The sequence below is a fragment of the Oncorhynchus kisutch genome, linkage group LG14 (genome assembly GCF_002021735.2).
Source record: "Oncorhynchus kisutch isolate 150728-3 linkage group LG14, Okis_V2, whole genome shotgun sequence".
Classification (NCBI taxonomy): Eukaryota; Metazoa; Chordata; class Actinopteri; order Salmoniformes; family Salmonidae; genus Oncorhynchus; species Oncorhynchus kisutch.
The window spans coordinates 53,015,617-53,040,754 of NC_034187.2; the positions used below are offsets into that span (position 1 = coordinate 53,015,617).

Genomic DNA, 25,138 nt, shown 5'->3' on the forward strand with positions numbered 1-25,138 from the left:
TGTGTGTGTGTGTGTGTGTGCGTGTGTGTGTGCGTGTGTGTGTGTGTGTGTGTGTGTGTGCGTGTGTGTGTGTGCGTGTGTGTGTGTGCGTGTGTGTGTGTGTGTGTGTGTGTGTGTGTGTGTGTGTGTGTGTGTGTGTGTGTGTGTGTGTGTGTGCGTGTGCATGCAAGTTAGATTGATAAGCGTGAGTGCGCAGTGATGCCCGTTTGAACGAGTGTATTAGATAGTTCAATTAAATATTAATGGCCATTTATTTGTTTTGCCCCTACTCTTTACTGCTCACACACACACACACACACACACAACCTGTCCATGTCTAACTGTGTATGTAGCCATGGTTCCTTCTGAAAGAAATCTGTGGCACAACCTCTTCCTGCTCCTAATACTTATAACAATATGGCTATTATGTGCTAAAAGAGAGGATTTCCTTGTTACTAAAAACCCATTCTAAAGGATAGTTTCACCAGGTCATCTAACTCAGCCATTTCTACAGTGGCGGACACAGCAACGGGGAGCCAGGGACACATCCAAATCCCCTACGTTAATCTCGAAATATAACAGACTTTATTCTCGGATTATTGCCACTTTATTCTCGGAATATTGCCACTGTTTTAAAGTATGATCATACCAAAATGTTTTATCCAAGTACCACCACCTCTCACCATTTCTTTTTACTCTTCCCTTGGCCCTAATACTTCCGTAGTTGTTGTAGGCTCGTCTAGGTTGGATCATTTTATTCTCCCTAATCAAGGTCAATAGTGGAGCTTTTTGAGCTGCGTGTCTCACGTCTTCATTGTTCTTTCATGAGCAACCTGCCTCGCTGCTGCCTATCAGCTACTCCCCTTGTTCTTGTGGATTTATGTAGAAAATGTATGCAGCTTGGAATGATTTTACGTGTGGTATGATTGATAGCCCATGACAGATCCACCTACCACTATACGATCCACCTACCATTATACGATCCACCTATCACTATACGATCCACCTACCACTATTGCCACTATGAATGGTGGACAGAGGGTAGGACAGACAGTGAGGCAGACTATATTGACCTGTGGTATAGTAAACTTATGGAAAAGCGTAGTGCATAAGGGAAGTACCGAAAGACCTTGATTGGGGAGGCGCAGGCAAGCAGATGAGGAGATTTGGCTAGGGTGGAAGAAGTCATATAGTAAAACCTGAAAAATGATTGAGTAACCCGCCCCCCAGTCATTTTTTAACTGTCCCTAATTCATTCCAGCTTCAAATAAACATGGGGGAATTAATGCTGAAGTAACATGTAGCCTAATGTAAACCATTCGATATCATCCAACAGAATTCGACAATAGGACCAACAACCAACCAACAGAAATCTGCAATAGGACCAACAACCGCTGTCACAAACGCTACAACCGCCACATGGTCAACCACTCCCACCACACCAGCAGGGGGCAGCCATGTCTTCAGTTACTCCCTGACTCTACTGTTTGGTTCGACAGCCAGCCTGATAATACATTCACTATGGCATGGAGCGCCACATAGGGGGCAAGAGTCACATTGACTGCACCTTTCTGAGAGTGTTAAAGGGTAACTTTGGGATTCTGGCACTGGAACTCATGGATACCAGCCGGTAGGGATATCCTTGTCTCATTGCGCACCTGCGACTCCTGTGGCGGGCCGGGCTCAGTGCGCGCTAACCAAGATTGCCAGGTGCTCGGTGTTTCCTCCGACACATTGGTGCGACTGGCTTCCGGGTTGGATGCGCGCTGTGTTAAGAAGCAGTGCGGCTTGGTTGGGTTGTGTATCGGAGGATGCATGAGTTGTAGTGATGAGACAAGATAGTAGCTAAACAATTGGATACCATGAAATTGGGGAGAAAACGGGGTAAAAATGGCCCCCAAAAAAAACACAAAAAAAGCAGGCAGACAGGCATCGAGGCATTCAGTTACTGTTCGATTGAATGTTAGAAATGACAAAACTAGTGACCTAAGTGACTGTGAGAGTGGTATGATTGTCGGTGCCAGTCACGCCAGTTCCTGTATCTCAGGGATTTTCACACACGATAGTGTCTAGGATTTACCGAAAATGGTGCGACAAACAAAAACATCCAGTCAGCGACAGTCCTGTGGTCGAAAACAACTCGTTGATGAGAGGTTGAAGAAGAATGTCAAGAATCGTGCACCTTAACAGGCAGACCACAAACAGGCAAATAACAGTGCAGTATAACAGTGGTGTGCAGAACTGCATCTCGGAAAGCACAATTTGTCTGTCCTTGTCATGGATGGGCTACTACAGCAGATGACCACACCGGGTTCCACTCCTACCAGCTAAAAAACAAGAAGCAGCATGAGGCTATGGCCCCATCCTGCCTGGTGTCAATGGTGCAGGCTGGTGGATGTGGTGTAATGTTGTGTGGAATGTGTTCCTGGGACACTTTAGGTCCCTTATTACCCCGGACCTCTCTGTACTCTCACTTACTCTCACTGTATTGATAACAAACAAACCAGTGGATTGTAGGCATGCGTGATCTAAATATATTGTGGATTATGGGCATACGTGATCTAAATATAGAATTATGCTTTCATTTTTGAGAGTGAAATTCCAGGAAGGAGATGGGAAGTCATTTGGGAGAAAGTGATTTGGTCATCTCTGTAATAAAAATAGACTTGATGCCATGGAATTTGCGAAGCAACATCATTGCCCCTGAACTGTATTTGTATGGTATTTACACAGTACATTTACCAAAATGAAGATTTTGTATTAACAGAAACAGTAGAGTGAAATGTCATGGAAAGGTAGTTTCAAATGAAATCCCGTGTTCAAAAAACATCGGGAAACGGCAGAACACCAGAAAGTGTATTTAAACAAACAAAAAGACGAAAAGACGTCACCTCATTTCACAGTGTTATTTTCATCCGGACAGGCTAATGCGTTTCGGCAGTCATTGGCTTCATCAGAGCAAGGAAAGGTAATGGAAAGGAAGTGTAAGTGTTGAAACCAAACTCTGCTGTTTTGTACACTGACATGATATGCCTGCCGAAACTGTTCATGTGTACATGTACACACACACACCACACATGTGTACATGTACACACACACACAGACACACACACACAACCTTCTTGGAACCAGAGGAACATGGTGGAGCGATATATAAGAGCAGTGCAACTCCGAAAAAGAAAATAAACTCTACAGCACTCGATACACTGAGGACCATCTCTGGAAACATAGACCAGGGCAGACCATCAACAGCTCTTCAAGCCTCCTGCAGTATTTTACTCTTAGGACACCTCACCTACTCTCCAATATAATGTATCTTCTGGGACTCTGTACACTGGCCCTGCTGGCCTCCACCACCGCACAGGTAATGGAATGGACACTACACAACAGAGTCGGGGTCAATTCCACTTCAAATCGGTTAATTCAGGAGATGACTCAAGATTCCACTTCAAGAACTCAAAAGTGGCATTCATTCTTCGTATGCATTTTTCAAAAGCACTTCGTGAATTATTTGAAGTAGATATGGAACTGACCCCAGTCCTTCTGTTTACACAGAAAATATCTGAATTACTGTATAATGCTTCAGATGTGTTGAATCTGATTTTGATGACAGTGAGGGTTTTTTTTTATTTGGGGGAAAGCAACGTGTAGTATGCTGTTAGAATGCAATTGGGTACCTTGAAAGTGACCATTTCTGGTGTCACGGTAATGGAGGGCAACCTACTAATCTGGAAAGAAGTCAATTCCGTTCCATTAATTGACATTATTTCCAATAAGGATGGTTACATTCTGGAATTTGAATTTAAATTCACTTACTGGATTGAAATGGAATTGACCCCACTCTCAGTGTTACTACATGCCTTAAACCTAGAATCCATTATTGAAACAATAACAAGCGGCCACCCCGCCTGTGTTTTAGTAAAACGCTGAGGGATGGGCCTGGAGAAATGGAGACTAACCATCCATGATATAATGAACCATCCATGATATAAAAATGATACTTTTAAATCCGTGTTGCAGTAGTATCATGGAAGATCCGTGCTAAAATTGAAAGGTCATTTCAGTTTGAGCAGACATACACTGCATTTGGAAAGTATTCAGACCCCTTGACTTTTTCCACATTTAGTTACATTACAGTTTTATTCTAAAATGTATTCATTCATTTTCTTCCCTCATCAATCTACACACAATACTCCATAATGACAAAGCAAAAACAGGTTTTTAGAAATGTAAAAAAACTGAAATATCACATTTACATGAGTATTCAGACCATTTGCTCAGTACTTTGTTGAAGCACCTTTGGCAGCGATTACAACCGTGAGTTTTCTTGCGTATGATGCTACAAGCATGGCACACCTGTATTTTGGAAGTTTCTCCCATTCTCTGCAGATCCTTTCAAGTTCTGTCAGGTTGGATAGGGAAATTCCCCTCACAGCTATTTTCAGGTCTCTCCAGAGATGTTCGATTGGGTTCAAGTCCAGGCTCTGGTTAGGCCACTCAAGGACATTCAGAGACTTGTCCTGAAGCCACTCCTGTGTTGTCTTGGCTGTGTGCTTAGGGTCATTGTCATATTGGAAGGTGAACCTTCACCCCAGTCTGAGGTCCTGAGCCCTTTGGAGCAGGTTTTCATCAAGGATCTCTCGTCGCTTCATTCATCTTTCCCTCGATCCTGACTTGTCTCCCAGTCCCTGCCGCTGAAAAACATCTCCACAGCATGATTCTGCCACCACCATGCTTCCAGGCTTCATCCCGACGTGAAGCTTGGCATTCAGGCCAAAGAGTTCAATCTTGGTTTCATCAGACCAGAGAATCTTTTTTCTCATGGTCTGAGAGTCTTTAGGTGCCTTTTGGAAAACTCCAAGCGGGCTGTCGTGTGCCTTTTACTGAGGAGTGGCTTCCGTCTGGCCAGTCTACCATAAAGATCTGATTGGTGGAGTGCTGCAGAGATGGTTGTCCTTCTGGAAGGTTCTCCCATCTCCACAGAGGAACTCTGTTGCTCTGTCAGAGTGACCACCGGGTTCTTGGTCACCGTCCGAACCAAGGCCCTTCTCCCCCGATTACTCAGTTTGGCCGGGAGGCCAGCTCTAGAGGAAGAGTCTTGGTGGTTCCAAACTTCTTCCATTTAAGAATGATGGAGGCCACTGTGTTCTTGGTGACCTTCAATGCTGCAGACATTTTTGGAACCCTTTCCCAGATCTGTGCCGCGACACAATCCTGTCTCGGAGCTCTACTGACAATTCCTTTGACCTCATGGTTTGGTTTTTGCTCTAACATGCACTGTCAATTGTGGGACCTTATATAGACAGGTGTGTGCCTTTCCAAATAATGTCCAATCAATTGAATTTACCACAGGTGGACTCCAATCAGGTTGTAAAAACATCTCAAGGATAATCAATGGAAACAGGATACACCTGAGCTCAATTTCGAGTCTCATAGCGAAGGGTTTGAATAGCTATATAAATCAGGTATTTGCTTTTCGTTTTTTATAAATGTGCAAAACAATCGTAAAAACCTGTTTTCGCTTTGTCGTTATGGGGTATTGTGTGTAGAATGATAAGGAAAAGTAATAATTTAAGAATAATTTTAGAATAAGGCTGTAACGTAACAAAATGTGGAAAAAGTCAAGGGGTGTGATTACTTTCCAAACACACTGTATGCAGCGTTTACCGTTAATGCAGTCTCTACCACCACGGTAAGATTGATTTTACTTGTGATTTGCGCTAGATCTTCAGTGCTATGGCTTAAATACAGCCCTATGTTTTGAGGAAATAGACTGTTTGTTTACATTTAAATTGTTTCCAAACATTGGAGTAAAACGAGCTTGTATTTTGGGGTCGGACGGGGTACAACAGTTGAACTAAGGGCTCTATTCAATCCGTATTATTGACATTCAGCACTACAGTGTGATTGAAATGTAAAGACAATGTTCCCGCATTTAGTGGAGACTGCATTCACGGTAAACGGTGCATATGTCAGCTCAATCGGAAATGACCTTAAAATGTATATGCTGCAAGTCAGAAAATTGATGTAGCAACTAAGGATTCAAGCTTTAAAGGTACATTACACTTTCAAATGAAAGTTTGTTCGTCTCTTTCCGACCTCCAAAGTAGTCTAATGTCAAGATGAAACTACGTCCTATCACGTTTCAAATATGACCCAGATGCAGACAGTGTCGAAGAAACAAAAGTTTATTTCTAATACAGAGACAGGCAAACGACAGGTCAAAGGGAGGCGGAGGTCGGTAATCCAGAGAGGGTGCAAAAGGTCCAGAACGGCACACAGTCTCAGGGTCAGGGCAGGCAGGTATCAATTATCCTGTGAGGTGGGGCAAGGTATAGAACGGCAGGTTCAGGGTCAGGGCAGGCAGAACGGTCAAAACCGGGAAGGACTAGAAAACAGGAGCAAGGACAGACAGGAGCCAGGGAACAAACGCTGGTAGGTTTCACAAAACAAAACGAACTGGCAACAGACAAACAGAGAACACAGGTATAAATACACTGGGGATAATGGGGAAGATGGGCGATCCATGGAGAGGGGGTGGAGACAATCACAAAGACAGGTGAAACAGATCAGGGTGTGACACGTCCAATGACATCGGTTGTGTAGATCCAGCTATATGCCTCCATTCCAAATGAATGGAAAAGATGAGCACCGAATAAAACCAGGAAATCCAGGAAATTAGACAGTGCTAATCTTTTCTATTCCTTTGGGATTGAGGCCTATAGTTGGATCCACACAATCAATGTTTAATCCGGACATTAGTCTTCTTTTGAGGTCTGAAAACATCTGACAAACTTTCATTTATGAGTTAAATGTCCCTTTAAGAATGATTTGCAGTCCACATTGACATTGACTCAATTGTCTCTTCTATCATTCTCCACATTCAGAATGTTTCAACAATAGCTTCTTTCACTCCTACAATCGCTGTTTCTGCTCCTACAATCACTGGTTCTGCTCCTACAATCACTGGTTCTGCTCCTACAATCACTGGTTCTGCTCCTACAAGCGCTGGTCCTGTTGCTCCTACAAGCGCTGGTCCTGTTGCTCCTACAAGCGTTGGTCCTGTTGCTCCTACAAGCGCTGGTCCTGTTGCTCCTACAAGCGCTGGTCCTGTTGCTCCTACAAGCGTTGGTCCTGTTGCTCCTACAAGCGCTGGTCCTGTTGCTCCTACAAGCGCTGGTCCTGTTGCTCCTACAAGCGCTGGTCCTGTTGCTCCTACAAGCGCTGGTCCTGTTGCTCCTACAAGCGCTGGTCCTGTTGCTCCTACAAGCGCTGGTCCTGTTGCTCCTACAAGCGCTGGTCCTGTTGCTCCTACAAGCGCTGGTCCTGTTGCTCCTACAAGCGCTGGTCCTGTTGCTCCTACAAGCGCTGGTCCTGTTGCTCCTACAACCGCTGTGCCAGCTCTTACAACCTCTGTTCCTGCTCCTGCAACAGCAGCAACTGTCCAATCTTCCAAACCAAGTGGCAGCCCAGCAACCGGAGCGTCTCTGTTGTGTTCTGTGGTGATTCTTCTGCTCTACAGCCTGTAGTCCTAAGTGGTGAACCCCCTCTGGCCTGGAGTTTGTATTGTTCAGGACTATATAGACTGAGTGGCTATGAATGACCCCAGAGCCAATGAACAAAGCAAATATGTATCTGGAAGAATGGATTTTCCTCTACTAGAACACCAGTCATTGATGTTTCATGTTAGAGGTTAATCTTTGTATATGGACACGTTATGAGAGAAGCAAATTCTTCTTAAATTTGAATTTGGGTGGGTGGATTGGAGGGAAGAAGGGGTGGAGGGAGGGGTTGGGGTTGTACTGTTTTCCTGTTCTCATATCTGAAAATCTATAAAGAAAGTACAACAAAAAACATTTGTTGTAAACCGTCACCAATGGGTAAAAACCTTTGGGCTAAGAGATATTGGTTGTGTTTTGAACACTGACAGTTTTACGAACTTGATTCCACTGCCCTTTTAGACTTATTCTTGTCCGTTTGTTTTATTAAGTTGAAATGCACTGATTAGAGGGAATGAGTTCATGTTGTAGACAATACACTTGTCAATTGTAATCCAATTTCTATGTTCATAAATGCGTGTATGGAAGTACAATCAAAAACAGTATAATAAAATAATAGAAAGTGTGACTACTTACATATTAATTATTAGGAGCATTAGCAATAGAACAAAGTTGTATTTTCTTGTGTTACTGTGAAAGACGGAGACATAACGCAATGCAGATGTAGGATCTGAATTTGATCACCCTGTTGCAGGAGAACCTTCCTGCACTGCAGGACATTTTAAACATTTTTTTGTAGTGTATTTTAGTTAAAAAGGGTCAGAATGTGTCATTTCCACTTTTACATTTCAGATGTGATTTTCCCTTACAAAAAAATGCACATAATAATTAACATTTCCTGTTGCTGCAGGATTATTTTCCTGCTGTAGCAAACTGGATCAAATTACGATCCTACATCTGTGTATGTGAAGGCTGAGCTAGTGTGAAATGTTACACAAAACTCAATCCTTTAGTCTTCATATCGACAGATAGCCAGCAACGCTTTGTGGATGATCTCCTCTGAATTTGTTCTGTTGAAAAACAGTGGCCATTTTTCAAAAAATTCAACAGATTTTGAAAGACTGTTAGTTATACTGCTTGGTTGAGGTGGATAGTTTCATTGACATGTATTCCTACTGTATTCGTTACAGGAAATAAATGCATGGCTTTTTTTCATCCCTCCAACAGGTGACACTGACAGTGTGCTACTGACGTGCAGATAAGTGTGTGTACATGTGGGAGTCTAAATGTGCATTACATCTGGTGGGAGGGTGCACGCAGTGGTGTAGTGGTGCCTGGAGAAGTGGGCATACTCACATTTTGCCAAAAAGAGACCAGAAGCACTCACAGCCATGTGGTACGAATATATTTTTGAAATATTCTTTCTCACTGATAATGAAAGGTAAGGGACATATCAGCGTATGTTTCAAAACCCGGTTTGACAGCGACGATTATTGACGTTTCTAAACGTCAAAACACAGTGTCGCAATTGTACAGATGTAGGATCTTAATTTAAGCCAGTTTTCTTCAGCATGAAAATAATCCTGCAGAAAACAGGAAATGTGAATGAATATGTGGATTATAATTAATGAAAGATGTTTGTAATTAAGATCCTACATCCGTAGTTCGCATGAAGTCAATAGCGGGTGAATGTAAGGGCTGAAAACCCTACTTTGGACAGTAAGCGTTTTCGAGAGCTACGTTTGTGTAGCCTACTTTGTGATTTCTTTATTGTTCTACATAGTTGATACAGCATACATCTCCACTACACTACTTTGACACACATCAGTGTGGATTAAAGAAGTAAGTGAGTATATGCAACAACCACTGGGGGAAAAAAGTGGGCATACCTGCATTTTGCCCCCACCACACCACTGGGTACTCATATACCTTACGTATAATTGTGTTCCCGCGCGTGTGTGTGTGTGCCTTGGTTAAGAAGTTCAGAGTCTCTGATAGTCAGAATGGTGATCCATGTTCCATGATCTGTCTTTGCCTGATTGATAGCTTCAGAGAGATCCTGCTCAGTCACCAGCACATAAGGTTACAAGCACATGCGCGTGCACGTGAGCGCGCACACACACACACACACACACACACACACACACACACACACACACACACACACACACACACACACACAGCATGTTCAGGCAAATATACACACACAAATATACGGTGCAGTGCACCAGTACATTATATTCATAATCTACCATATTGTTTGCCTATAAACATGTAAACATGTTGTCTTTTAGCAGACAATCATACACAGAGGTTATTCTAATAATGCTACATCTTAGTGATGTCTTATGACAAGGCTCCAGTGAAGAGGTTTTCTGTCAGGGAGGGGAGAGAGACTAAAGTTTAAATTGAGTAAGGCCAGGATGAGTAACGACAGGACATTACTTGGCCTCTGAGTACATTGGTGATTACTTGATTAGAACATATCACAGTAGATTACAGGTATTTGACTTTTTCATTTTAAATACTGTATGTTACTCATCTCTAAATTTACAGTGTGCATTCAATGTTCCATGCTCTCTCTCTCTGTTATTCTCTCTCTCCAATTCTCTCTCTCTCTCCCCATTTCTCTCTCTCTCTCTCTCTATTTATCTCACTCTCTCCTTTTCTCTCTCTCTCGCTCTCTCTCTCTGTCTGTTTCTCTCTGTTTCTCTTTCGCTCTGTTTTTCTCTCTCTCTGTTTCTCTCTCTCTGTTAATCTCTCTCTGTTTCTCTCTCTCTCTGTTTATCTCTCTGTTTATCTCTCTCTCCATTTCTCTCTCTCTCCGCTTCTCCCTCTCTCTCTCTCTGTTTCTCTCTCTTTCTAATAGACATCACTAGGATGTATGATCAGGATCTTGGACTCATTTCTATAGATCAAGCAAACGCTTTTGATAGTATCATACCGATCTGTTTAGGGCCATGAAAGCTTTTGACCTGGGTAGCAGGTTTAAGATCATGGGTCAAGCTATTGTACTCTGGGCTGAGCTGGCCAGTCCCAGTTAGGAGAGGGATTAGGCAGGGGTGTCCACTCTCGGGTTAGCTCTACTGTCTAGCCATATAACCACTGCTATGTAGGCTGAGGGAGAGGCTGCAGGGAATGTCAGTTCCGGGGGCAGCTGGTGGGGAGTCGGTTTCAGTGTTGGATGCTGCTGCTGATGTGATAGTGTCAAGAGGGAGGGAGATGTGGAGGAGGTTAGCAGGGTTTGATATTGTTTGATGTGAACTGGGAAAGGAGTGAGAGGTTGATTATGGGGAGATGGGCCAGAACAGGATGTCTCGACTTCAGTGGGGCAGAGTAGGGAAGACGTTCCCAGTGGTAGAAAAAGTACCCAATTGTCATACTTGAGTAAAAGTAAAGATACCTTCATATAAAATGAGTCAAGTAAAAGTGAAAGTCTCCCAGTAAAATACTACTTGAGTAAAAGTCTAAAAGTATTTGTTTTTACATATACTTAAGTATCAACAGTAAAAGTATAAATAATTTCTAATTCTTTATAATATGCAAATGAGTAGCACGATTTTCTAGTAAAAAAAAAAACTTTCAGACATGATTAAGTTTAGTGAGTCCGTCAGATCAGAGGCAATTTTTCCTGTCCTGCTAAGCATTCAAAATGGACTTTTGGGTGTCAGGGAAAATGTACGGAGTAAAAAGTACATTATTGTCTTTAGGAATGTATTGAAGTAAAAGTAAAAGTTGTCTGAAAGTACACCTAGGGGTTTTCTTGGGGATCTAAGAGTTTCAGGAGTGAAACTGGGAGGAGTTGGTGGACAAGGTTGCGGCTAAGGGGTGTAAATGGCGGTGTTTGTTGCCACTGGTCAAAACAAATCATCAAATCACATTTTATTAGTTACATTCTTCGTAAACAGCAGCTGTAGACTGTAACGGCGTTCTTCGTTTGTTGAAGGAGAGTCGGACCGAAATGCAGCGTGGTGGTTAATCATGATATTTAATGAAAATAATGACGATACATGAAATAACTAATGAATACAAAACAACAAACGGAACGTGAAACCTAATACAGCCTATCTGGTGAACACTACACAGAGACAGGAACAATCACCCACGAAATACAAAGCGAACTCAGGCTACCTAAATACGGTTCCCAATCAGAGACAACGTGAATCACCTGACTCCTGATTGAGAACCGCCTCAGGCAGCCAAGCCTAACAACACCCCTAATCAGCCGCGATCCCAAATACTACAAACCCCAATACGAAATACAATAACATAAACCCCTGTCACACCCTGGCCTGACCAAATATATAACGAAAACACAAAATACAATGACCAAGGCGTGACAGAACCCCCCCCCCCCTAAGGTGCGGACTCCCGGACGCACCTCAAAACCATAGGGAGGGTCCGGGTGGGCGTCTGTCCATGGTGGCGGTTCCGGCTCGGGACGTGGACCCCACTCCATTAATGTCCTAGTTCCTCCCCTTCGCGTCCTGGGATAATCCACCCTCGCCGCCGACCATGGCTTAATAGTCCCCACCCAGAACCCCACAGAACTGAGGAGCAGCTCGTGACTGAGGGGCATCTCGGGACTGAGGGACAGCTCGGGACTGAGGGGCAGCTCGGGACTGAGGGGCAGCTCGGGACTGAGGGGCAGCTCGGGACTGAGGGGAAGCCCAGTACTGAGAGGAAGCTCAGCACTGAGAGGAAGCCCAGCACTGAGAGGAAGCCCAGCACTGAGATGAAGCTCAGGTAGGTAGTAGGCTCCGGTAGATCCTGGCTGGCTGGCGGATCTGGAAGATTCAGGTTGACTAGCAGATCTGGAAGATTCTGGTTGACTAGCAGATCTGGAAGATTCTGGTTGACTAGCAGATCTGGAAGAATCTGGTTGACTGGCAGATCTGGAAGAATCTGGTTGACTGGCAGATCTGGAAGAGTCTGGTTGACTGGCAGATCTGGAAGAGTCTGGTTGACTGGCAGATCTGGAAGAGTCTGGTTGACTGGCAGATCTGGCAGAGTCTGGCTGACTGGTGGATCCTGGCTGACTGGCGAATCCTGGCTGACTGGCGGATCCTGGTCGACTTGCAGATCCTAGCCGACTGGCAGATCCTGGCCGACTGGCAGATCCTGGCCGACTGGCACTACTGGCGGATCCTGGCCGACTGGCACTTCTGGCGGATCCTGGCTGACTGGCACTTCTGGCGGATCCTGGAAGACTGGTGGATCCTGGCTGACTGGTGGATCCTGGCTGACTGGCGGATCCTGGCCGACTGGCAGATCCTGGCGACGCTGGGCAGACTGGCGGCGCTGTGCAGACTGGCGACGCTGGGCAGACTGGCGGCGCTGGGCAGACTGGCGATGCTGGGCAGACTGGCGGCGCTGGGCAGACTGGCGGCTCTTTGCAGACTGACAGCTCCTTGCAGACTGGCAGCTCCTTGCAGACTGGCAGCTCCTTGCAGACTGGCAGCTCTGGCTGCTCTATGCAGACTGACATCTCTGGCTGCTTCATGCAGACTGACAGCTCTGGCTGCTCCATGTAGACTGGCTGTTTCATACAGACTGGCAGCTCGGGCTGCTTCATGTAGACTGACAGCTCTGGCTGCTCCATGCAGACTGACATTCTCTGGCTGCTCCATGCAGACTGACAGCTCTGGCTGCTCCATGCAGACTGACAGCGCTGGCTGCTCCATGCAGACTGACAGCTCTGGCTGCTCCATGCAGACTGACATCTCTGGCTGCTCCATGCAGACTGACAGCTCTGGCTGCTCCATACAGACTGACAGCTCTGGCTGCTCCATGCAGACTGACAGCTCAGGCTGCTCCATGCAGACTGACAGCTCAGGCTGCTCCATGCAGGCTGGCAGCTCCAGCTGCTCCATGCAGACTGACATCTCTGGCTGCTCCCTGCAGGCTGGCAGCTCTGTCTGCGCTAAACAGGCGGGAGACTCCGGCAGCGCTGTAGAGGAGAAAGGCTCTGGCTGCGCTAAACAGGCGGGAGACTCCAGCAGCGCAGGAGAGGAGAAAAGCGCTGGCTGCGCTGAACAGGCGGGAGACTCTGGCAGCGCAGGAGAGGAGAAAAGCGCTGGCTGCGCTGAACAGGCGGGAGACTCCGGCAGCGCTGTAGAGGAGAAAGGCTCTGGCTGCGCTAAACAGGCGGGAGACTCCAGCAGCGCAGGAGAGGAGAAAAGCGCTGGCTGCGCTAAACAGGCGGGAGACTCCAGCAGCGCAGGAGAGGAGAAAAGCGCTGGCTGCGCTGAACAGGCGGGAGACTCCGGCAGCGCAGGAGAGGAGAAAGGCTCTAGCTGCGCTAAACAGGCGGGAGACTCCAGCAGCGCAGGAGAGGAGAAAAGCGCTGGCTGCGCTGAACAGGCGAGAGACTCCGGCAGCGCAGGAGAGGCGAGGCGCACTGTAGGCCTGATGCGTGGTGCTGGAACTGGTGGTACTGGATCGAGGACACGCACAGGAAGCCTGGTGCGGGGAGCTGCTACCGGAGGGCTGGAGTGTGGAGGTGGCACAGGATGGGCTAGACCGTGAAGGCGTACTGGAGATCTTGAGAGTAGTGTTGGCACAGGACGTGCAAGGCTAGGGATGTGCACAGGAGGCCTGGTGCGTGAGGCTGGCACCAACTTCACCAGCCGACTAACACGCACCTCAGGACCTCAGGACTCCGTGCCATTGCTGTCCATAACGTCCTCCTTTCGCTGCTGCCTGTTAACACGCTGCTCGGTCCGTATGTGTTGGGTGATTCTGTAACGGCGTTCTTCGTTTGTTGAAGGAGAGTCGGACCGAAATGCAGCGTGGTGGTTAATCATGATATTTAATGAGAATAATGACGATACATGAAATAACTAATGAATACAAAACAACAAACGGAACGTGAAACTATATAATGCTACCTACCCCCCCCCCCCCCCCCCCAAAGATAACTAAGGTCAGGGCGTGACAGTGCCGCCCCCCCCCCCAAAGGTGCGGACTCCCGGCCGCAAACCTAAACCTATATGGGAGGGTCTGGGTGGGCATCGAACCTCGGTGGCGGCTCTGGTTCTGGACACCGCCCCCCTTTACACTGAGTCCGCTCTTGTATCACTGACCCCGGACTGGGGACAGTCGCTGGAGACCCCGGACTGGGGACAGTCGCTGGAGACCCCGGACTGGGGACAGTCGCTGGAGATCCCGGACTGGGGATCGTCGCTGGAGACCCCGGACTGGGGACTGTCGCTAGAGATCTCGGACTGGAGACCGTCGCTGGAGACCCTGGACTGGGGACTGTTGCTGGAGACCCCGGACTGGGGACTGTCGCTAGAGATCCCGGACTGTGGACCGTTGCCGGAGGTTCCGGACTGTGGCCCGTCGCCAGAGGTTCCGGACTGTGGCCCGTCGCCGGAGGTTCCGGACTGTGGCCCCTCGCCGGAGGGGCTGGTGAAACTGTCTGGAATTGATTTAGAATTCAAGGCACACTTAACCAGCATGGCTACCACAGCATTCTGCAGTAATACGCCATCCCATATGGTTTGAGGTTAGTGGGACTATCATTTATTTTTCAACAGAACAATGACCCAACACACCTCCAGGCTGTATTTTACCAAGAAGGAGAGTGATGGAGTGCTGCATCAGATGACCTGGCCTCCATAATCCCGACCTCAACAAAACGAGTTGGACCGCAGAGTGAAGGAAAAGCAGCCAACAAGTGCTCAGCATAGGCAGGAACTCCTTCATGACTGTTGGAAAAGCATTCTAGGTGAAACTGGTTGAGAGAATGCCAATAGTGTGCAAAGCTGTCATCAGGGCAAAGGGTGGCTATTTGAAGAATCTCAAATATAAAATATATTTAGATTTGTTCAACACTTTTTTGGTTACTACATGATTCCATATGTGTTATTTCATAGTTATGATGTCTTCATTATTATTCTACCATGTAGAAAATAGTACAAATAAAGAAAACCCCTTGAATGAGTAGATGTGTCCAAACTTGTGACTGATACTGTATTTAACTTTGAGCTACTTGTATGTACATACGCATAGTATGTTCTGTACAGAGTAGGCCACACTATACTATCAGTTGTCTTGTCTCACTCTTACAAGTCCTGTATCCTGTACACACATCACCATGGTGTTTGGGACAGCTTGCTCAGTGTTTCCAGAATATGTCTGTGGTGAATCCTGATAGCCAAACTAGATGATAGTCAGACAGTACCACTGTCTGCATTATAATAACATGTGAAAGCCCATGATGTCCCAGAATGTCTTTCTCCAAGGAATACACAACAGTAACTTAGCTACAATTGAAGACAAGACCAGACATTTGAACAACAGTTTCATTTTTGATAGTTTTATTTAATATTTTAAAACCACTCATTTCTTTTCACATTCTATTTTTGGTATCAAAGAATAATGCATTGAGGTGCAAGGCATTTGGTGTTAAATATTAAAAAAATTAGAAAGTAACCTGTATCTTGACAGTGTTTGGCAATGTATGATTCATATCTATGAAAATAGATAGACCATCGTGAAATAGAAGAACACACTGTAGCATTAGAGAGGAACTGCATAAAATCCCACAGAGTCATTGCACTGCATCATACCTTATTGTATGCATTATACTGCCTAAAGAACACACTTCCCATCCAATAGTTTCCCAAAAGGTAGTAAATTACATAGTCAAACAAAATGTTGAACTAAGCCAATTCAGAAAAGAATGTGCATAGATTTGGCTTCCTTTATGAAACCCTCTTAAATACACTGCTTGTAGCCACAGATGATGTATCATATGGTAGATGGAACTTGACCTTCCCAATAATCATTAGTGGGTTCAAGTGAATGGTTCTGTCCACTACTGTGTGTGCTAAGCCGGATCATACCATCGAAGTCAAGGAAGAATCTGAGAGGGTAGATTGTCTGTAAATAGAATCATCTAAATACACACATTTAAGGGAGGGGAAAAGAAGCACTACCCTTCCCATCCTCTCCAGTTGGCCAAATCCAAAGGTACTGGTTGTTAGATGACTCATTCGTATGCTGCTGTCCTCACATTCAGGCAAAAATATTATAACCCTCATATGATTCTTCACGAAATGAAAGAAACCCTTTAACTGTAAAGAAGATGTTCTGGGATCCTCTTGAGAGTGCCTGACCATGATGACACAAGGTTCAGTCTGCGGTGATTCCTAATGTCCGTCTCCACAGACTGAAGAGCAGAAGTTCTGAGGGGTTGGTCGATATTGGAATGTATTGTATTGGAGGAGCGGGTGAAGGGTGTGGGTTGAGGGAAGGTTATTGGAAGGTTTACAGCAGCTCCAGCTCCCACTGTTGGCAAGGCCTCTCCTCACTCTCTGGTAAAATCACCACATGGTCTCTGTCGTACTGCTTGCCACCTGAGAGATACAATTTTATCATCAATTTATTGTATGCTGGGGGGGGGGGTATTACCCCAAACACTTACCCAATAGGAGCTGAGTGGTCATAGTATCATGTATGTGTAGTTCCTATAATTTTACTCCTAAAATTAGACTAGTGTCTCACCCTTGATGTCCAACACCATGCCAGGAAAGGTGAGGCTGGGGATGGTGCCTCTCATCTGGGCTGACCAGGTCTGGACTGGCTGCCGGGTCTCTGACCACAGCACCACCTTCGCCCCCGCCTCCACGTTCCCCATTACCTGCAGGCTCATAGTAGGAGCTAACTAGAGAACGAGAGCAAGAGACATAAGTCATTGAGAAATCTGGCGTGCTCAACTAGCAAAACATCTAGGCGATAAATAGTGTGAAATAAATGTAAAAATGCTCGATATAAAATTTTTTAAAAAAGATTGTCAACATTTTAGGGCTGTCAATGTATGTATGTGTTAACTCATGGGGTCCGAGGGGGAGTCTCAGGGGTTCCTCAGTAAGGTGAAAGAAAATGATCATGAGAATGAAAAAGTTGAGGAACTTTATTCCTAGTGAGCAATACCTTGTTCTTGATGAGGCCTTCCTGGTAGAACCAGATGTCGCTCATGCCCTCCACCTGCTCGGTCACCACCACGCGTCCAGACTTCATTTCCTCTACGCCACCCTGGATGGACAGGAAGTGACCTCGCTCTTTGCTTTTGATGCGGAAGAAGTGCCGCCTCTGCAGGAAATGGGCACACGTAAATAATATATATGAGTACATGTAAATAAAAAGAGGAAACATGAATTGGGTAGAAGTATAGTATTATAAACCAACCCAAACAAAGTGAATAAAGTCAATAGGGATTCTAACCTGCCGTACTGGGTACATTGAGCCAATGGTGAGAAGCTGACTGAATTTGGGCCAGTTGGTGATTTCAATGGGTTCTAATAGGAACTGTCGCCCCCTGTAGTTACTGTGCTCACACATCACCCAGCTGCAAAGAGAGCAAGTGAGGTATAGGGAGAGAGAGGGAGGGACACAAGAGGAAAGTGTGTGGTCATATGCACATCTTTAAAAACATAGGTTCTGGGCTAATAAAGAGTACTAGTACAGAACAAATAGACCTGCACACTGTTAAAGCTCCCAATTCACCGCTTTATTGACAATGTTTCCATCTGGAACGGATCTTTGTCAGGTCAGAAACACAAGAGCACGTAATATCAACACTCAGAAACACACACACACACATTTAAACACGCATACCCTTACGCACACACTTAAACACACTCACCAGCCTCGGTTGACTCTGACAGAGAGTAGATGGTTGTTGTAGCCCTCCTCCAGCATATTGACCACCTCTGTGTCCACTGTGATCTCCCTGCCCTCCAAACACTCCAGACCAAACAGCGAGACGGAGGGCACTGAGAACACCTGGGGAAACAGTGTTAAGATATACTTTATTAGTCCATATGGGATGGAAATGTGTGTTCTGTTTTTCTTCCAACCTCTCCTGTATGAACGCACGCACGCACGCAGCAGTGTTACAGTGGGTCAGAGTATGGGGTTGGGAGGAGTAATGGTATGGGGAAGAGAGACGGCTATAGGGCGTTAAGCTAAATAAAACAAAATTGATTCATTAAGTGATTGAAAATATAACAGAGAAAGCTATAGAGTGAGAGACAGACAGAAAAAGAGAAGGAAAATTTGACAGTGAAAAAGCCAGTCTATATGAGTGTGACCAGTATATGAGGATTGGTCTTACCAGCGGGATAGTCTTCAGCGAGCGTATGACACAGTTCGGAGGACAGCCCATGCTGGTGAAGTTGGGGTAGTCTCCTTCTGACAGGATGTACAGGTTCCCTGAATACTCACGGCCCTCGTACACCACCCAACTGAAACGTAGAGGAACACGCAAAACCCATTTAAAACTAATTTACTAACGCCACACACTCGTCAGTACAGTGAACTCCCCTTTAATTGTAATAATTATATGCTGGCTCATCTCTAGGTTCTGCAGTACTCCATACCATCCCTCTACAGCTCCACTAAGCCTGTGTATACTTCCATCTCTCCTAATTATACATTTCCCTACACTTGGTGTGTGTGTGTGTGAATATATATATATTGTGCATGTTGGTTCTGTCCCACCTTCCCCCCACCACTCTGCAGGACTTGGCGATGAGCTTGTCAGAGAGGGACTCCTGGTTCTTGTCACACACATGGCATTCCCCCTCGAAATCTGGCTCTGTATACAACATCACCTGAGACAGACAGGGGCAGCGAGGGAAGAAAGAGAGTTCAAATCAGTCACATTTACTGTAGTACATAGTACAAGTGAAGTGTGAAAAGAGAAGAGCGTGACTGCAGAAGGATATACACGCACGATACTACAAGATGTCTCACCTCACTTCTGACGCTGCCCTGGTTTTCACTTGGAGCCTGAAAACAGACAAGAGAACCGGGTGCACCGAGTAAACATCCCGATGTCTGACATCAGCAATCCCTTCAAATTTTCCTCAGCGATGAATACGTTTCAATATTAACATTAAAGGAGCATCTAAACAGTGTGTGTGTGTGTTCTTCTTTCAGTTCATTTGCCTGCTTGTTTCCGTCTCTCCACTGTCAACTCCGTAGAAAAGCGTCTCTAGACGACCTACTCGCCTGTAAGATGGGCTGGACAGAGCAGATGCGGTTGTCTGAAGAGCCCCAGTCAGCAGAGTTACTGTAGAAACCTTTCTCCAGGATATACTGGTCACCAGAGAAGTCCACGTGAGAGTAGGCGATCCATCTGGAGGAGGAGACAACAGTGGCCACTTAGCGTCAAACCTCCACTAATACTCCGAAACATCCTTTATTCCCCGTTGGAGAGAACTTATGTTTAATGTGTTATATCTATAAAGGTATTGTCAAATATGATCATGTTCTCATCAATGTATCAGCCAGTATCAAGTTATTATCAGAGCCATATCTACTGTACATTGGCTGTAGTTATGATCATGTTCTTACTATCTTATCAGGCCTCTTGTCACAGTTAAAATGATATCAGTCATTACTGTTCGACACTAGATTACACCCATGTTGGACTACAACGCTGCTTGTCACAAGCATTTGTACTCACGCTCCACTGACGACGTGGATGGAGCGCGTGGTGGTGCGGAAGCCAAACAGCTCCACGTCGGGAATGGCCTCGGTCACCTCAAAGGTGTTGTCCTGCTCCACGTCGGGCTGCTCATACAACACCAACATGGGCTCGGTCAGGTCCTACAGGGGACAGAGTGGTCAGAGGTCACATACTGTGGCTCCGGGTAGGGGTCGTCTTTAGGCACAGATCTAGGATCAGCTCCATCCGAAACTTAACTTAAACAGGTATGGGGACAGCTACTGTGTGCCACTGCCCTTAAAGACGCTACCTTTAGTTCCATTTCTGGTCAAACGTATTTCAAAAGGAGAAATACGTTTGACGCCTGGCGCCCTCGTCCCTTTGCCGAGGTCATCTGCATGTATTAAATGTAACAGGAAACACAGAAACACTTGAGTAAATGTCCGAGGGATACAACGTGTATTGAAAGCAGGTGTTTCCTCCCAGGTGTGGTTCCTGAGTTAATTAAGCAATTAGTATCCCGTCATGCTTAGGGTCATGTAGAAAAATGCTGGGCAGGCCATTATTTTGACTACCACGGCTATGCCCCTATAGGATGACAATGCGCCCCCATCCAAGAGCACGAGTGGTCAATGGTTGAACCGTTTGATGAACATGAAAACGATGTAAACCACATGCCACAGGGATCGCGTTTGCGTTTTTCATAGAGAAAAGGAAAGATGAAATGGAGAAAAAAATGAAATGCTTTTTATTGTAAATTCTGCTCGGCTTCAGTCAGGCTTCCCTCCAAATCCTGAATGTTAAAGGGCTATTATCGTACTTTAGTCGCACTTCTCCACTATATATTCCATTGGATCACTAGACATTGCTCCGAGTGATATGCAGGCTACTTTTCCACGGTACTTTCCTCAGGCGTAGTTTTCCTCCGGTAGCGAGTTAAAACGCTTTAACGTCAAAGCATTAGGAAATGTAGCTGGCTACATCCTTTCTATGATAAACATTAGAAATATGATGGCCATTCATAGTTTTTTTGTTGTTGAAAAAAATACCTTGCATTTTCATTGTAATTTAACTTACTTATGTGTGGCTGCTGGCCAAACAGTGTTGCACTTTCGCTGTCATCTGATGAAAACCATTTTCTGCCCAACGTGTTGCACTAATGTATTTGGTGTTGCACTAATGTATTTGGTGTTGCACTAATGTATTTGGTGTTGCACTAATGTATTTGGTGTTGCACTAATGTATTTGGTGTTGCACTAATGTATTTGGTGTTGCACTAATGTATTTGGTGTTGCACTAATGTATTTGGTGTTGCACTAATGTATTTGGTGTTGCACTAATGTATTTGGTGTTGCACTAATGTATTTGGTGTTGCACTAATGTATTTGGTGTTGTACGCCCATTGTCACTCAGCCAAAAAGCACTGACTTTCAATATGAAACGCAGGTGAAATGGTTTAAAACACCGATTCTTTGGATGGTCTGCGTTACGAAAATGCAGATTTCTGAAAGCTAATACAGCCCCTGTGCCACGGATGTCACCGTCACCAGATCTCAACCCAATTGAAGAGTAGGGAGATTCTGAATTGTCGCCTGAGACAGCGTTTACCACCGCAATCCCTCCAACAGAGTTCCAGACACTTGTAGGATCTATGCCATGGCGCATTGAAGCTGTTCTGGCTCGTGGTGGCCCAATAGTCTATACAGACACTTTATATTGGATGTTGGCTTTATTTTGGCAGCTACAGTTGAAGTCGGAAGTATACATAGACTTAGGTTGGAGTCATTAAAACTAGTTTTTCAACTTCTCCACACATTTCTTGTTAACAAACTATAGTTTTGGCAAGTCGGTGAGGACATCTACTTTGCGCATGACACAAGTAATATTTCCAACAATTGTTTACAGGTATATTATTTCACCCAACCGTGAAGCACGGGGGTGGCAGCATCATGTTGTGGGGGTGCTTTGCTGCAGGAGGGACTGGTGCACGTCACAAAATAGATTGCATCATGAGGCAGGAAAATTATGTGGATATATTGAAGCAACATCTCAAGACAACAGTCAGGAAGTTAAAGCTTGACCGCAAATGGGTCTTCCAAATGGACAATGACCCCAAACATACTTCCAAAGTCGTAGCAAAACGGTTTAAGGACAACAAAGTCAAGGTATTGGAGTGGTCATCACAAAGCTCTGACCTCAATCCTATAGAAAATGTGTGGGCAGATCTGAAAAAGTGTGAGAGAGCAAGGAGGCCTACACACCTGACTCAGTTACACCAGCTCTGTCAGGAGGAATGGGCCAAAATTCACCCAACTTATTGTGGGAGGCTTGTGGAAGGCTACCCGAAACGTTTGACAGTAAGTTAAACAATTTAAAGACAATGCTACCAAATACTAATTGAGTGTATGTAAACTTCTGACCCACTGGAAATGTGATGAAAGTAATAAAAGCTGAAATAAATCACTCTACTATTATTCTGACATTTCACATTCTTAAAATAAACTGGTGATCCTAACTGACCTAAGACAGGGAATTTTGACTAGGATTAAATGTCAGGAATTGTGAAAAACTGATTTGAAATCTATTTGGCTAAGGTATGTAAACTTCCGACTTCAACTGTACCTGTCACGCCCTGACCTTAGAGAGCTTTTTTTTATGTCTCTTTTTGGTTTGGTCAGGGTGTGATTTGGGTGGGCATTCTATGTCCTTTATTTCTATGATTTGTGTTTCTATGTGTTGGCCGGGTATGGTTCTCAATCAGGGACAGCTGTCTATCGTTGTCTCTGATTGGGAATTATACTTGGGTAGCCCTTTTCCCCTCCTTTCAGGGTGGGTAGTTATCTTTGCTAGTGGCACTAATGGCCTGTTAAGCTTCACGTCGTTTTGTATTGTTTTTGTTGGCGACATTATTCAAATAAAAAGAAAATGTACGCTCACCACACTGCGCTTTGGTCTACTTCCAACGACACCCGTGACAGTACCTGTATATATGATTTCCCCTGAGTATACCAAACATTAGGAACACCTTCCAAATATTACGTTTCATCTCCTTTTGCTCTTGGAACAGCTTCAATTCATCAGGGTATGGACTTTACAAGGTGTCGACTCCAATGGTTCCAATGGAAGCATTTATATACACACCGGAAACAGTTGAGCGTGAAAAACCCAGCAGCATTGCAGTTCTTGACACACTCAAACCGGTGCGCCTGGCGCCTACTACCATGCCCTGTTCAAAGGCACTTAAAAAAATGTATTGCCCACTCACCCTCTGAATAGCATGTCTCAGTTGTCTCAAGGCTTAAAATTCATTATTTACGCTCATCCCCTTCATCTACACTGGGTTTAACAAGTGACATCAATAAGAAATCATAGTTTTCCACCTGGAAAGAGCAGGCATTTGTAATATTTTGTATACTCAGTGTATATGCCATTTAGGGCATGATCATTCCTGCATCAGCTGGATACAAGATACAAGGGCTTGATAGAGATGGGGGTGTTACGTGATGGTATGGCCCACTCACCGCTCGAATGACTCTGACAGAGCGCAGCTCGGCATCGCAGCCCCCCCACACCCTCCAGTCATGGTAGTCTCCCTCCTCCAACATATACTGATGGCCTCGGAAACCCTCCTTCTCATAGCCCACCCAGCTAGAAGTACAGGGAGACAGAGGATGAGATGCAGGAAGTAAGACAAACACACACACACACACACACACACACACACACACACACACACACACACACACACACACACACACACACACACACACACACACACACACACACACTACTCACCACCCTCCCTGTACTTTGATGGATCCAGGGCTGTATATGAAGGCAGTCTGCTGTCTATCCTTCCTGGTCATGAAGTCTCTCATGTTGGTGTAGATTGTCCTTGTCTTCCCAGTGAAGTAGGGCTTTTCATAGAGCACCAGCTGGGAAGACAAAACAGCAGGCACAAGGGGGGCTGAGTAAGATTCAATGGAAAGTTACCCAATAACTTTTACAGTGAGGTATCAGCTTCAATCATTCGTTTGTTTGTTCATTCTTACCTTGGGCTCACCAGGTTTCTCCACTCTTGGTTCACCCTGTCATAAAAACATTAGGGAAATTTCATTTTGTGGACATCATACTAAAGCTATTTCCACGGGGTGTACATTGTTCTAGCTGTGGTCCGTCACTACATTATGTCTATTACAATCTTACGATTTTGAGAGGGTGCACGGAGCCCACGTAAGGTTGTTCCACACCCCAGGCTGCAGGGTTGGGGAACCCCCCCACCTCCAGAACACGTGGTATGCCCTGGAAGAAAGGCTGAGCATATACCAGCCATCTGAAGAGAGAAGAGAGTCAATCCAATCAGAACAGAGATATCGTTACAGAAGACAGACCTCACCAAAACCCTGCTATCACACCAATAAAATAGTCAATATACTGTAATATGGAGCTCAACTTCTTTTCACCCAATACAACGTTAAACCCCCAGAGTTGACTGACGCACTGGTGCGTCAATCTAAGTTCCATTAAAAAAATCCCCATCAAAATCCGTCAGTTTAAGATAGAGATATCGTTTTTTTTCCCAAATCCACCTCATCCCCAAGTGTCACAGGACTCTTCTGAAGGTAACCAGATGTAAAATATTATTGGAAGTATGAAGGTAGTTTTGGTGCCTACACAAAAGAAAGGGGTTAAATATGTGTAAAAAAATACTACAAATATTTCCTGAGCTTTCTTATATCTCCTTGATTTAGGACAGACACTACAAATCCTTATTTCTTATGATATATTTTTTTTGACTGTCTTTCTTGCCATCAATTTTTTTTATACCTAAAGGGGTCCTAAAATTCTAAATAAAATAGCCAAATGGTCCATAGTTTGCCCATCTTAAAACAATTCCATATGTCAGCTTAGCACTACTCCCCCAGTGATTTACATTTGAAGCTTTATTTGATCAAATAATACATTGTATCATCTTACTTTCAGAAATGCTTATCCTCCTGCCCAACGTGGCCTACTAAAAAGCAGTTGGCAGAGTTGACTACAGTTACTCACAGTCCAGCGTTGATGATGATGGAGTTGGCTTTGATGGGGAAGCCGAATATCCTGGCGTCCTCTGACGTGTCTCTGAAGGTCACCTTCTTCCCCTCGGCATTCTCCTCTGGGAACAGACTGATCTCTGGCACACTGTAGTCCTGAA

General features: G+C 45.1%; 1 protein-coding gene across 1 annotated transcript in view; it reads right to left on the minus strand.

Moving 5' to 3' along the window:
• Positions 1–15,785: 15,785 nt before the first annotated feature.
• Positions 15,786–25,138, minus strand: part of LOC109903697 (beta/gamma crystallin domain-containing protein 2) — a 33,110-nt gene continuing 23,757 nt past the window's right edge. Inside the window, exons 5-19 of the mRNA XM_020500568.2 lie at positions 24,994–25,133; positions 24,148–24,274; positions 23,994–24,029; positions 23,737–23,876; positions 23,463–23,589; positions 19,960–20,102; positions 19,503–19,629; positions 19,245–19,280; positions 18,990–19,102; positions 18,604–18,733; positions 18,133–18,272; positions 17,712–17,835; positions 17,421–17,579; positions 16,992–17,151; positions 15,786–16,843 (exon numbers count right to left, since the gene is read on the minus strand). Of these exons, the coding sequence (XP_020356157.2) occupies positions 16,755–16,843; positions 16,992–17,151; positions 17,421–17,579; positions 17,712–17,835; positions 18,133–18,272; positions 18,604–18,733; positions 18,990–19,102; positions 19,245–19,280; positions 19,503–19,629; positions 19,960–20,102; positions 23,463–23,589; positions 23,737–23,876; positions 23,994–24,029; positions 24,148–24,274; positions 24,994–25,133 (1,791 nt within the window). The 3' untranslated portion in view covers positions 15,786–16,754. The remainder of the gene's footprint in view (positions 16,844–16,991; positions 17,152–17,420; positions 17,580–17,711; positions 17,836–18,132; positions 18,273–18,603; positions 18,734–18,989; positions 19,103–19,244; positions 19,281–19,502; positions 19,630–19,959; positions 20,103–23,462; positions 23,590–23,736; positions 23,877–23,993; positions 24,030–24,147; positions 24,275–24,993; positions 25,134–25,138) is intronic.